The sequence below is a fragment of the Pleurodeles waltl genome, chromosome 6, assembly GCF_031143425.1.
Source record: "Pleurodeles waltl isolate 20211129_DDA chromosome 6, aPleWal1.hap1.20221129, whole genome shotgun sequence".
Lineage (NCBI taxonomy): Eukaryota > Metazoa > Chordata > Amphibia > Caudata > Salamandridae > Pleurodeles > Pleurodeles waltl.
In genome coordinates, this window is record NC_090445.1 from 1,659,288,753 (window position 1) to 1,659,302,557 (window position 13,805).

General features: G+C 43.2%; 1 protein-coding gene across 2 annotated transcripts in view; it reads left to right on the top strand.

Annotated features, from left to right (window-relative positions):
* The first annotated feature begins 956 nt into the window (after positions 1-956).
* Positions 957-13,805, top strand: part of AGPAT2 (1-acylglycerol-3-phosphate O-acyltransferase 2) — a 294,568-nt gene continuing 281,719 nt past the window's right edge. Inside the window, exon 1 of one of the 2 annotated variants that reach the window (XM_069241593.1) lies at positions 957-1,909. In XM_069241593.1, coding sequence (XP_069097694.1) covers positions 1,722-1,909 — 188 coding nt within the window. In that variant the 5' untranslated portion in view covers positions 957-1,721. The remainder of the gene's footprint in view (positions 1,910-13,805) is intronic. The other variant, XM_069241595.1, reaches the window with a different exon arrangement.

Consider the following 13,805-nt stretch of genomic DNA (forward strand, 5'->3'; position numbering starts at 1 on the left):
GCTCCATGGAAGATACGTGGAGAAAGTGGAAGCAGGAGGCACTGACCAAGAAGAAGCAAGGAAATGAGAGTAACATCAAAACCAGTTTATATGTTTAAGCCACACCCCTACTTTTATAGGCCAGTCCCTTTTAGCAACCCCACTCATTTAGCATCCTACTTAAACCTCAACGGATGGAATCCAAAAGAAGTTCATAACTTGTCAATTATCTGTCTTGAGAATGATGGTGAAGTCTGATACTTAGGAAGGCGACCCCTTCAAACTAAGATAAATTTAAAGCGTTTCACTGAGTGAATTTGGTTTGCCAACACCTTTGTGATCCTATTTAAGTCTTTGGAGAGGTGTTTTTCCTAGGAGCAGTACTTTAAATGTCGATTTCCGAGTACCTGCACTTCTTTAATTTGAAGTAGAGGAGTACCTGTACTTCTGCAATGCATTACAATGGCTGAGTACCGGCACTGCTCAGTAACAAACAGGTACTCTAAATAGAGAGTACCTGCACTTCTAGATTTCCATTTAAAGCACGTACGGCAATGAAACGGCGACTACTCCAAAGGAGAGCAAGTTGAGGGGCATGTACTCCTCGACTACACCTGCCTTCCCACTCAGTACAAATTGCGCGCGCGCGCCCCTCTAGGTGGCTTCACCCTGGTCTCGCGCCTCTCTGGTTGCGAGGGCCGCGCATGCGCCCCAGGACACAGGCCTACAAACATACGGGTATTTTGGCAGAGCGGGGCCTGCGTGAGCCCAAACGTTGGGCCTGTTGCGCTGGCAGCGCTCCCAGCTCCGACGCTTATTACCGGAATAACCTCTTGAATGTGCTGGCAGTCTCCCTCTGCCTCAGGGGCGACCTCTGCACCTGCCAACCCCGCCCCCGGCACCGCCCAGCAGCACTTCCTGACTCCGAACTGAGGGCAGCCGGTGGGCGGGGCTGACCCTCTTCTCCGCCCCCAGCCAGCGCAGTGCCCGCCCCCGGACGACGCTGCTTCTCTCGGTGCTCAGCCCCACCGTACCTGCAGCGGACGGACCTATATACTAACGCTTATTTTTATGTCGCTATGGCCAATACCCCCTTTCATCTCGTCTTTAATCTCATTCCGTAGGGGCGAGTCTGCCCCCCATCTGTACTATCGTACGTGTTTGCCTTATATAAGTCTCAGCTCGTGATCGATACTTTTCCCTGTTAAAACATTAACTTCTCGTCCAACCTCTAGAAATTGCATTATTGTGTGTTTATGTTCCTGCTTCCGCCATTTCTCTTATGCCCCTCCTGCTGCTTCTATTTCACACAACCGTGCCCCTTCTTCCTGGTGGCCTCTTTTCCCTGTGACTATCGGAATCACTAAGGGTTCATTTCAGATCCTGTGCCCCCCTCCTGCCTCCGTGAATTCTACCTATGCTGCCACTTGTCCCCTACCTCTGCCCTCCCACCAATAAACATTTAGATAGATACCTCCCACTGGCCACACTTAATCTTACTCCCTGGCCCCTCTCCTCATAAGTGCTCCCCTAACCCTCCCCTGTCCTGAAATCCCCTGTCGTGTGTCTCGCATTCTGGAACAGGGCGCGTCCCTCCGCCCTAATCAGATGTGACGCCCCTCCTTCTCCAGTCCACACCCCTTCCTGCCCCTGTCACTCCCTTCCCTCCTGCCTCCAGTAGTGTCCTTGCCTGTCAGTTTCACCTACTGTTGTGTTGCCCCTCCATCCAACCCCTGCCCGGCATGGATCTATCGTGGCTGCTATGGGTCTGTCTGCTGCTGGTGATCCCCTTCCTACTTATGGAGATGAACAGCACCTTCAAGTTTCACTTCAAAATAGTCTTTTACACTGTGCACTGCTCGGTGCTCTCGGCCCTGGCAGTGCCGTTCTGTCTGATTAAGAGCGGAGGCAGAAATGTGGAAAACATGAGGCAAGTTCCGTCGTGCTTTTATACTAACTAGGATCTTATTGTACTCTTGAAATCAATCTTTAAATTGTACTGGAGTCTTCAGTATATGAGTTTGATTGTGCAGTGCTTGTGTGGGGAGTTAATACGGAATAGCTGCCCAATAATAGACTTAAATGTGCATGTGACGTTCTGCCAGTTTATTTGAAGGTGTTACTTTTAACTCATATGGTAGCGGGCGCAGAGGGTATGAAATGAGTCACAGTTTGCAATTCCAATTCCCTGGTTCCGAAGCCTGATGGTAGAATCCTAGATCAATAACCTGTTGATTCCCAATTAAAATAAAATTTGTCGCGCATCGCCGATGCCAGTATAGGTACTATTATTTTATAGTGAAGATCTGGGGCATTACTAGAGCGGAACGTCAGCCTTTTAAATGTTCTAACTAAACAAATAGAGGCGTAATGCGTTAAAAAGTCAAGTTAACATGTTGGGCACTTAGGCTAACATAACCGAACTTGGCAAACATGAATTATTGTCTTAACTTTGATAACCAGGTCGGTTTTCTTGCATAGAACTCATTTCACGCAGAATCGCATCCCGTTTTTGGGAGAATGGTGGGTGTGGATTTTGTCCTTGTGAAACGTGTCTGATTGTGAGCACAAGAAACCGAAGTCATTCACGTGAGAGCAAACTTATTTTTGTACTGTCATGTAGCTGTGGAGTGGCCCAATGGTTTATGTGACATTCCCTGTCAGTCGTAGTATTTAGCTAACAGCACTAGCGGAAATCTGTAAGCCAATTGGTAGGAAGGTAAGACGGAAACAAGTGCAAAACAAAAATGCAATTTCTCGTTGGCGGAAAAGCCAGAAAAGTGTTTCTTCATCCCCTGCTGCAAATAGGAATGTCAATTAATGTCACTAGTAATAGTAGTTTTGTGAACAAGATGGTATAGTATAGTAGAGAATGTACAAGAAGCAACAAAAAGAAAGCCAGTGCAATGATGCTGTAGATAGAGCCTAATTCACGGTCCGATTGGCAGCAGAGGGCCTTAGCAGTGGGAGTTTTGAACAAGTAGGATGTTCTGGCAGAAGAGTGAAGCAGAGTAAAGTCACATACAATATGATATTGTTGGCAAATGTCAAAAGCATTTTGAGGATAGCAGGTACTTTAAGAGGATTGAGTAATGCAGGCCACGATTCCTTGGGACTGAATGGCAAAAGAAATCAGGGCGGCAAACCGGTTACATTTAGGAGAGCTCTGGTACTGTAAAACTATTGAACTTAATTCATCAGAACATCGAGTTAATTATGGTTAACTTTATTTTTAGAGTCAATGTTTCACTTGGTTTCGCAAATACATTGCTGACGCGAACTCATGTTGTCTGCTCACATAACTCAATCCTGCTCAGGTGGATGAGTGGTTGTGATAAAGTTCTAGCAACGAAACAGGAGTCATGTGGGGCATTCTCTTGAGTCACAAGGAACACAGCACATGAAACAAGCGGCGAGCACAGATTAGAGCAGCCAAGTGTTTTGGCACCTGAGCATGGGAACTTCCTTTTATTTACAAGCTCACTTTGCAAAGCATAGGTGGTGCAGTAGAGTGTATCAGTGTCTGCGTTGCAGAAAGGGCCACAAGTATTTGCACATTTTTAAAAATAGCATCTGTCTAAAAACACCGAAAACATACCGAGTTTGTGCAGCAACACTGCCAAAAATAAACCTCTTCATTACCCGAGTCATCTAGTCCTCCACCTTAACTGAAGGCTGGGCAGGACTCCGTGAGTGGTATTGTGACCACACAGCTCGTTAATTATCCAAGTCACTAATCATTTGCTCTCTTGGAGTCTTACTTCTCGTCCATTGAGTCAGAGGTTTCTCCATCATTCATGGATCTGAGAGCAAAAGCTTGGAACTAGTTTCGGGAAGCCTTCTTCGTCACTCATTGCGGCCTTAGACAGAAGCAACTGGTCTTCTTTGTCCTTCACAAGTACCTCCCTTCTGAAACATTGACAAATTCCAAGGAACTGTCTTCTCCTACAACAATATTGCTACTACACCCTGTCTTTATCTTATTCATTAAGGTCAAATATCCTCCCACATGTTGTTCTTTTAGTAGTTTCTGATCAGCAAGTTGGACATCTGTGTATTGGGATTCCCTCTTCTTGCTTATATTTTAATTCTTTCACATGTGTCTGCCTTCCACTGAGCTGGGGTCTGGCTTCTAAGGGACACAGATGCCACGACAATGGGCGGTTCCATATATTAATTGTCACACCAGCATGTTGTTTCTTAGTAACATTTGAGGTGTGTTTCATAACTCTTTGACATACTAGAGTAGGCCCAATTCTCACACTCATCTTGAGTGTTTCCTTCAGGAAGTATGGAAGAAATAGACCATCTGAGCAGTGGTCCCCCTTCCAGTCTAATGAGAGCAACCTTTCACTCACCTTTGGTAGCTTAGCATGAGAGGGAAGGCGCACTCCTCAGGGAAAATGGTAGGAATAGTACATAACAAACCAACATGACAAATCTATAGAAAAAAGTGAAAAAAATCAACATCACCAGCAAGTTTTGAGTGAAAATAATTAACTTTATTAAGAAAAATAAGACGAATATCAAGCACAATAAAAAAGAGTTTAAAAGTTTTACCTGAAAGAAAAAGAGCAAAAATAAATATGCAGTGACAAAGTGTCATTACATTAAAAATCAATGAAAAAATTAAACAGAGCACAGCAAAACATACGTTACAAAGTGTTGCGTCAAATTTCAAGAGATAGTGGTACCAGGGCACCCTTAAAAACACCCAATTCCTCGAACATTCCTTGGGGAATGGCTGCAGTATTCAGACTCTGGGTTGACTGGCACTCAGTGCATTTCTGAAAACTAGAGAGACAGGGTGGTTTGCGTGGTTCCTGCAATGCTTGAATGCCATGCAGATGTCACATTATGGGCCAAAAACTAATTTTTCCATCATTTATATTACATAAGTTTTAGGCCCTTCTAGGCAATGGCAAAAGTCTTACCATCCTGCATTCCTGTATGTCTCACGAGAAAAAAAGATCCCCGCTTGTGTGGGTAGGCTGAGCATATGTCATATGAATGAACCAAAACTATAACCACTGACAGACAGTACATTGGCATTATGTGGTCGAAGTTTGGACTGGTCATTGTTCAATATGATAAATCTACTCACTAATGTGCATTTGCGATTTTATGGGGGAGAGTGTGTTGATGCAGGATGCAGGAATTTTTTAGGTTGGCTACACATTTTGGAGTTTTATGTCTGATAAATATGAAGAAAGTGATCTTTTGTCAGGAGTACTTTGACATTTGCAGGTTATTCTGGGTAAGATAAAGCAGTGGGATCCATGAAGGCTACATAGTGCTGGACTCCCACAAAGCACTTAAAAACAAAATTGCATAGAGTTGTTAGGTTTCCCTTGGTCCTGCAGATTAACCCCATGTCAAAGAATGCAGCCACCCCCAAGGAACGTAAAAGGAAAGTGGTTGTTTTGAGATATAATTATGATATTTGTAGAGAATTCTGGGGAAGCAAAATTACTGTAATCCATTCAAGCAACTCCAACCTGGTTCGCCCAGTGCCTCCAGTTTTAAGAAAAGCCCATGCTTGGTGGCTTTTCCTTGGTGACTGCCCACCCTATGCCAAAATACCATAAATATCCATATTGAAGAATAAAGGTAAATTCAAAACAAAATTCTTGAACATTCCCCTTTGTGTTTCTGTTCTTTCTTGTCCCAGGCAATAAACGTACCTACCGAAGATAGGTACATGTTTTATTGCTGATGACTGTGGAAGAGATGCATGTTAGGACTTTTCTTGTTCAGTGCAGATTTCAGAACTTTTTTCTCACAGAAATGTGATAAAAATATTTGATTTCACCCAAGTCTAAAGTTTGCAGGGCATTCTGGGTAAACAAAACACATGTAACACCACCTTGCAATCCTCCAGAGTCTAGGTTTTAAAAATGTCTGGGGTTAATAGATTTCCCTGGATTCCTGACAATCCCGAGCCCAAATGCATCATCTAACCATACCCCAAGAATAACTGTAATTGAATGCTGGCTAGTAGGTTTTTTGTCTTTTTCCAAAGATTCTGTAACTTTCACTCACATAAATATCTGGTAATTTTGAAATTTTACACAAAGATTGGCATTTTGTGACACATTCTGGTTACAAAACATAATGGTATCCAACCAAGTTACACTACACTGAATCCCCCTTATATGTAGTTTTCAAAAATGTCTTGTGTTAATGGGTTTTCTTGGTTCTTGGCCAACCCCTCCCCAAATACCACAGCAACCCACAAGTGTAACGGGAAGCAAAAATCTCTATGTTTCCACAGTGTGTTGTGGGACATTTCCTATCGAGGGTGATGGGCCCAACAACACCCGTGAGGTACCATTGTTACTGGGAGAAGTTTAAGAATGCTGGGTGGTAAGGTGTGCCTTTTTGCCATATTCTTGAACTTAATGTGATAACATTTGGTGATTTCACTCAAAGTTTGACAATTGTAGGGCATCCCGATTAATAAAGAGTAATGTGATCCTAGCAAGCCACACCACCATGGACTCTCCAGGTGTATCGTTTTTAGAAATGCCTTTATTTCATTGGGTTCTTTATTTGCAGGCAGCCTTTGGGCCCAAAAACAATAGTCACAAAAGTCTCTCTCGTCCAAACAATATTTCCTCTCTTTACATGGTCGGTATTTTAGGCCTCTTCTGTCCTAAGCAATAGTCCCACTCACACACATGGGGGTACTGTTTATTTTGTAGTAGTGAAAGAATGAACAATAGTAGGAACATTTAATTTTTCTATAGTTTTGGTTCCAATTGTAATTCAGTGAGCACAAAAATACATTACAAAACACCCCCCCAGAGCAACCTAGCATTATGCATAATGCAAACTTTGGAGTATTATGAATAACCCACAACCTTAAGCTCAAATTCTTGGATGCATTTCTAAAGTGTATAGGTCGCCTTCATAATCATTTTTATTTATTAGACTTTTCTTTATGAAGTGAGGCATCATAGCTTGATTATTGCACAGTGAAAAATCCTTATAAAGCAATGCTTTATTGATGGCAATTGGTGTTGCAGCTTTTTGGACAATCAACAGGAAGTATATATGTCTGCGACTGGAAGAGTCTGAAATAAGTAGGGGTGTATTACTTTTGTAGATCCACCCTCAGTACAAAAACTTAACAAATGAACCCATAACTAATGGGTTCATTATACCTTTGTTGGTCCCCCTCGTCCCCGTTCTTACTGAATGGGGAAATCACAAACAAAACAGAATTCTGCACCTTGCAAAATAGTATTTTATTACAGACAACAGTTACTTCAGTGCTGCGTTAATGAGTATATGATGGTAAGCCCATGTTGCAGTAAGAGTTTGAGCCTCACAGAATCATAAGCGTATAAACTGGCCTGCAAATCAATCTACTTATAGTGGAGGAGTAACTTTCTTACTTTTGTTAGCATTACCAAAAGAAACAAAAAGGGATTGTGAAAGACTAAAGTCTTGAATACGGGCTAAATAACCCAAAGAGCCCTTTGGGCCTCAAGAGATGAAAGAACATGAGCCTGGTTATTTGTCCCTAAAACCAGCAACACTTTACCCTGGTCTAAGTGAAATTTAGATGGAACCTTGAGATGGAATTTGGAATCAGGCTAAAGGATCACCCTGTCAGGTAAGATGGAGAAGAAAGCACTAGTGAACCCAGCTCTCTAATCCTCTTAGCTGATGTGATGACTAATAAAAAAGCCAAGTTAATCATTAACCAACATAACCGGTCCGTGTATAAACATTCAAAAGGAGGTAACTGTAAACCCCTCAAAACTGTGAGAAAATCGCACTCTGATAATTTAACTTGAAAGGATAGCTTCTGTAAACAGAAACCTTCCAGTAACCTATGGACCAAGGGAGAAACATGCAAAAGCTAACCAGTGACTCCTCGAAAAGCATGAATAGCCACCCACTGGCCTGCTAGAGTAAAAGGAGACATATTGTTAAGGAACTCCTCCCAGAGGAAGTCTAAAATCTTAAGAGGTTTGATCGACACAGAGTCCAAGGCATGTTTCATACACCAAGTGGAAAAAGAATAGCAAATTATTTTTGGTGAAGATCTGGTGGACAGTCTTCTTTATCTCTGAATCCCTTCGGACACTAGAGCTGACACCCTACAGATAACCAAAGTCAATCTTTCAAATTCCAGGTTGTCACACTTAATCGCTTCAAATCTTCTGAAGCACCTTCAGGAGGAGGGGAATCGGGGGGGAAAGCATCTAGGAGACCTGATGGCCAAGGTATTGACAGAGCATTGACTGCCCATGCCTGTTGACAAGGAACATCTGAACAAAACTGTGGAAGTAAGGCAGTCTGAGGGGAGGTGAACAGAGCCAGCCATGGCGATCCAAACAAATGACACATTTGTTGAAATAGAAGAAGTGCAATATGGAATAACACTGATGAAGGTAGATTCTGACCGAGACTGTCGGCATGAAAGTTCAGTGACGCTCGGATAAACACTGCCTTCAGAGAGAGTACATGAACCTCCACCCAGGAGCAAACCTAAGCTGCCGGAGAGTATAAATGGGATAACCTTGTCCCCCTCTTGATGATCGAGCTAACAGCAAGTCACCTGATTAGTCGAATGACCATGCCTGGTCCCACCAACTGTGCCTGAAACAGCTGAACTTGTTTCCAGACTGCAGCTAGTTTCCTCCAGTTGGATGACTGACAGCATTCCTGGACAGACCGCTGTACTCCCTGTCCATCATTTAAATGACCCCATCCCCAGAGATTGTTGCCTGTTGTTAACTGATGAGGGACAGACAGATGGAAAGGAGTCCCCTTCTCTAGATTTGGAGTGTGGGGCCACCAATTGAACTCCTGGATTATTTTTTCAGTGGCCTGTACTGGAGCCTCATACTTCTGGCTGGGACTCCGTGAATCAAGAGATGGTTCACCAATGGCTTGAAATGAAAATGGGCCTAAGGATTCACCCCTGTTGTTGTTGCCATGAGACCCTGAACCTTCAACCAGAACTTCGACAGAGCTGATGACATCTGCAGAAGTTCATGAAGAGTCTGCTGGAGAGACTAGATACTATATTAAGGGAGAAATACACATCTTATGCCTTGTTGAAGACCACACTGATGAAACTTCTGACTTAGGCCTGCACCAGCTGGTATTTTGGAAGATTTAACTTGAAGCCCACATTCTGACGAACAGCAGTTGTCGCCACCACTGCTTCCTGAGGCTTAAACAAAGAGGTGGCAGAAAATAGCCAGTTATCCAGGTATGGATATATGGAAAACCCTTTAAGTTGTAAGGAATTATTAGTCTTCACCTCATTGGAGAGTTTGATTGGCCTGCAACTTCTCTCTTCTGAGGTGAAAAACACAATCTCTCTCTTGGTGCCTGGAAAACTCATTGATGAGAACGAAAAATGCATACAAGTTGAAGGGTTAAAGAAATTAGCATTGAGTTTCTTCCACAGCCCGTGCTGTGTTTTTCAGTGAACACCAGGACTTCATGTTGGCATTTTTGGCTTGAGAGCCACGTATCTTTTGTAATTGGGCCTTTAGTGAAACAATTTCCCGACAGTACTTAGTTTGTAAATAAAAATGTGGTGGTGCCCAAAGCTTTCCTTTGAAACTTGCAGTTTCTGAAAATAAATGTGAGAGCACAGAATACTGAGGCAGCACAATCCTAGAGCCACCTCAGGCCTATTTAATATAGTTACAGCGACTCCCTGCCCCTTCAGCTCACTCTTGCAACTTTCTGCTTTCTCCCTTTGTGACGCTTTCTCGTTTTTCTTTTCCTCCGTCACTCACATATGTGTCTTATGCTCGCAGTAAATGCCTGATGCAGAAAAATAAGTGCTGGCCCTCAAAAATAAGTGTGGATGTTTGTACAAATACAAGTGAAAACATTAGCATCCTCACAGATGTACAGTAGTTGCAACGGCTTTCACTGGTAGTGCCACTGCTCAGAGGGAGTAGGCACTCAACTGTCATGCAGTGTGGGTACCTGGTCTGCAATTGCCTTCCTGCAGGTGATCCGGCTCAAGTCAACATGAATTAACATCCTCTACTATCTGTCATTCACCCAGGATAACATATGTCATGGTGGTATCAGCTAGCAATTAATTTATGATGGATTGGAGCACTTCCTGCTGTTTGTATATAAAGAAGAGTTTGTGACTCAAATAGTTTTTCTTCTGTTTTATTTGCCCTTATTCCATATTTTCATATTCCATGCTTCTTCCCTTTTTTTTCTAAAAGCATGTTTTGCCTCTAACATGGTAGTTTCTTTAGAGCATCACAACAATTGGTGCTTACAATCGAAATAATTCAAGTAATTTTGCTTATAAAGCAAACGAAATAAAAAAAACACCATTACTTTTCTACTCTGAAGTTACAATTTAGTTAATTAGACATTCTTTAGATTTTTATCAGTATTTAATTGTTAGGTTTCATTTGTGATGTTTCAAAATGTTTAATTCTTCATTAAAGTGATTAAACTTATTTATTTCACTCGCCTAGTATTTAAGAACTTTTCTGTAATTTTCTTTGGTAATTTAACTTATGTTTGTTATTCATTTCAATACCTCAATTTATTTTAAACATAAAGACTTCCCATCTGTTGGAAATGGCCCTTTTTTCAGGGCCATCCCCAGTCTTTTTGCCTCCTTCCTCCTATTTTTTCTGACCTGTTTTTGTTGGCTTTAGGACTCTGGGCACTTTACCACTGCTAACCAGTGCTAAAGTGTTATGTGCTCTCTGTGTAAAGTGTACTGTTGACTGGTTTATCCCGATTGACATATTTGATTTACTGGTAGGTCCCTATTAAAGTGCACTAGAGGTGCCCAGGGCCTTTAAATTAAATGCTACTAGTGGGCCTGCAGCACTGTTTGTGCCACCCACATTAGTAGCCCTGTAAAAATGGCTCACACCTGCCACTGCAGTGTCTGGGTGCGCAGTTTTAAACTGCCAATTCGACTTGGCAAGTGTACACACTTGCCAGGCCTACACCTTCCTTTTTACTACATGTAAGGCACCCCTAATGTAGGCCCTAGATAGCCCCATGGGCAGGGTGCAATATATGTTTAAGGTAGGACATATACTAGTGTGTTTTATATGTCCTAACAGTGAAATACTGCCAAATTCGGTTTTCACTGTGCAAGGCCTATCCCTCTCATAGGTTAACATGGGGGTTGCTTTTAAATATTCTTAAAGCACAGATTCTCTTTGAGAGCAGATACAAATGTGGAGTATAGGGGCTCTGAGCTCACAATTTAAAAATACATCTTTTAGTGAAGTTGGTTTTAAAATTTTCTGTTTGAAAATGCTACTTTTAGAAAGTAGGCATTTTCTTGCTAATACCATTCTTTGACTCTGCCTGTTTGTGGATTGTCTGTCTGGGTCAGTTTGACATTTGGGCTGTTTTGCACTCCTCTAGACAGTGACACAAAAGGGGGCTGTGGTGTAGCCTGCATATCTTGATTAGCCATCTGTGCCGGAGGGGAGGGGAGGAGTGGTCACTCACACCTGAAAGGACTGTGCGTGCCCTCACACAATGCTGTCTCCGACCCCCTGGTGAGTGTCTGGGGCCTGGCTTGGACAAGAAAGGATCTTGCAAACACTTGAGACTTTGCTTTGAAGTTTGCCGACTTCAAAGGCAGAACTGGGTATAAGAAGAAGAAGACCCATACCCCAGACTTTTAGAATCTTTCTGGAACCATGAGGAACCTCTGCCCAGGAGAAGAGCTGAAGAACTGAAGGAGGAATACTGTCCCTTTGCTGTGTTGCTTTGCTGGACCTGCCTACAGTTGCTGCTTCTGCCTGAAAAGAGTACAAAGGGTGACCTTTGCTGTGTTTCCTGCTTGAGAAAATTCTCCAAGTGCTTGGAGTAGAGCTTGCCTCCTGTTGGAAGTCTCAGGGACACCAAAGACTTTAGTTTCCTCAACCTGCAGCACTGGGAACTATGTGCTGTTCAAGAGGAGAAACCACCGCGACGCCGCCAACGACGCTGCTGGCCTGCACCGTGAGCTGCCGACGCCAAACGGAGTCGCATTGCCCCACTTCGCACTGCGACCCTGGTTTCCCCGACGCAGTCATTGGACGACTTCACAGAGCCGTTGCTCGCACCGCGATCTGTGGGCCCCGCACTCCAGCATCGCCTGCTCACGCCGTAGCCTGGGCATCCCCGATGCCGCTGCTTCTGCTGACACCGGCACCGGCGCCGCTGCCTGCACTGTGGCCTGTGGACACTGCACGTTGCACTGCTCCGCTTCACATCGCAGCCCTAGTCTCCCCGACGCCGCTGGACGCCGTCACCGAGCCGCTGCCTGCACCGTGACTTGTGGGCACCGCACGTCACATCGTCCCACTTCGCACCGCAGCCCCGACGCCATCCACGCCGGCACACCTGTCTTCATCAGCCTGGAGTTCGATCCGCAACGCATGTGACCTCAAGGGCCTAACGGCTCCTGCACCGACTCCGGAACTGACACCGCGACATCAGCGACACCGCTCTCCGGAGTTCACCGCAAGGATCACGACGCCCTGCAAATCCAAGGTACTGTTTGTGGGTCTTCCCGACACCGTAGCTGGCCCGCAACGCCACAGTCGGCCTGAACTGTTGGTTTGGTTGATCACGACACAGTGATAGTCCAAGCTGGAGCTTTCGACTTCAAGTAAGTGTATTTTTGAGTAAATCTTGCAGAATTAATATTTTTATTACTGTATGTTGGATTTTTATCGTATTTGGTCTTGTTTTATATAGATAAATATTGGCTATTTACCTAAAACTGGTGTGGTGTCCGTTTGTAGTGTTTTCACTTATTACTGTGTGCAAATGCTTTAGACATTGCTCCTGAGATAAGCCTGACTGCTTGTGCCAAGCTACCAAGGGGGTGAGCAGGGGTTATCTGAGCGGGTATCTCCCTTATCCTGACTAGAGTGAGGGTCCCTACTTGGACAGGGTGCAAACCGACTGCCAACTAGAGACCCCATTTCTAACACCATCCAATAGTTCCTAACACACAAAACCTCATTGCCTTTCTTTTAAATCTAATCTACATTTTTATTTGCCTAATCTTCCTGATATTTAGAATGTCAAACACTTCTAGAAAGGTTCTGGGCTTCAATGTCCAGCCTGTGGTTTATCAACATTACCTGTCAGTTCCTGGTCTTCTGCATAACATGTGGCTAAATTGCTGCCTCTTTATATTTGGCACCACTTCAAATTTTGCCCATGCAATTCTGTTGTGTTGTAACAGATTATCTGGTTTTGATTGTAGCCTTTTTTTAAATGGTTTCACTGATTTTTATAAGAACTCTATGGTTAAGGTGAATGCCATATTTTCTATGTCTTCACTTCAATTGGAATACTAACCGCCACTTTGTATTTGTTCCCATATACCTAAAAGGAACACATTTTAATTCTGTGAAACAGGTATCAAATAATGTTTTTAAAATTTGAAAAATTATGGTTTTAAACCAAATGCTCAAATTATGTAATGAACATATTCATGATTCCCAACTCCTGTGGATGAATATTGGAACTCAAACTCTTCATAGTGACTTGTAAGTCTTTGGATAATATGTATGTACTGATCTCCATTTCATGTTTGTTCACATGTCGAAAAGGGCTGCATTCTTAATTTTGCAAACCAAGTATCAAACTCTGTTTTTTAGAACACCAACTATGAAATTATTGCATATTCTGTGAGCTCAAATTGTGTCCTAAAATATATTTTGATTCCAATCCCTTGTATTAATGTGTAGAGTTGAAGGAGGCATGTAAGTCTGTAAGTACCAATGTGCTGTATCGTTATTATTATACTAGACTCCACACCAAAACATAGCTTAATTTATAATGTTTGT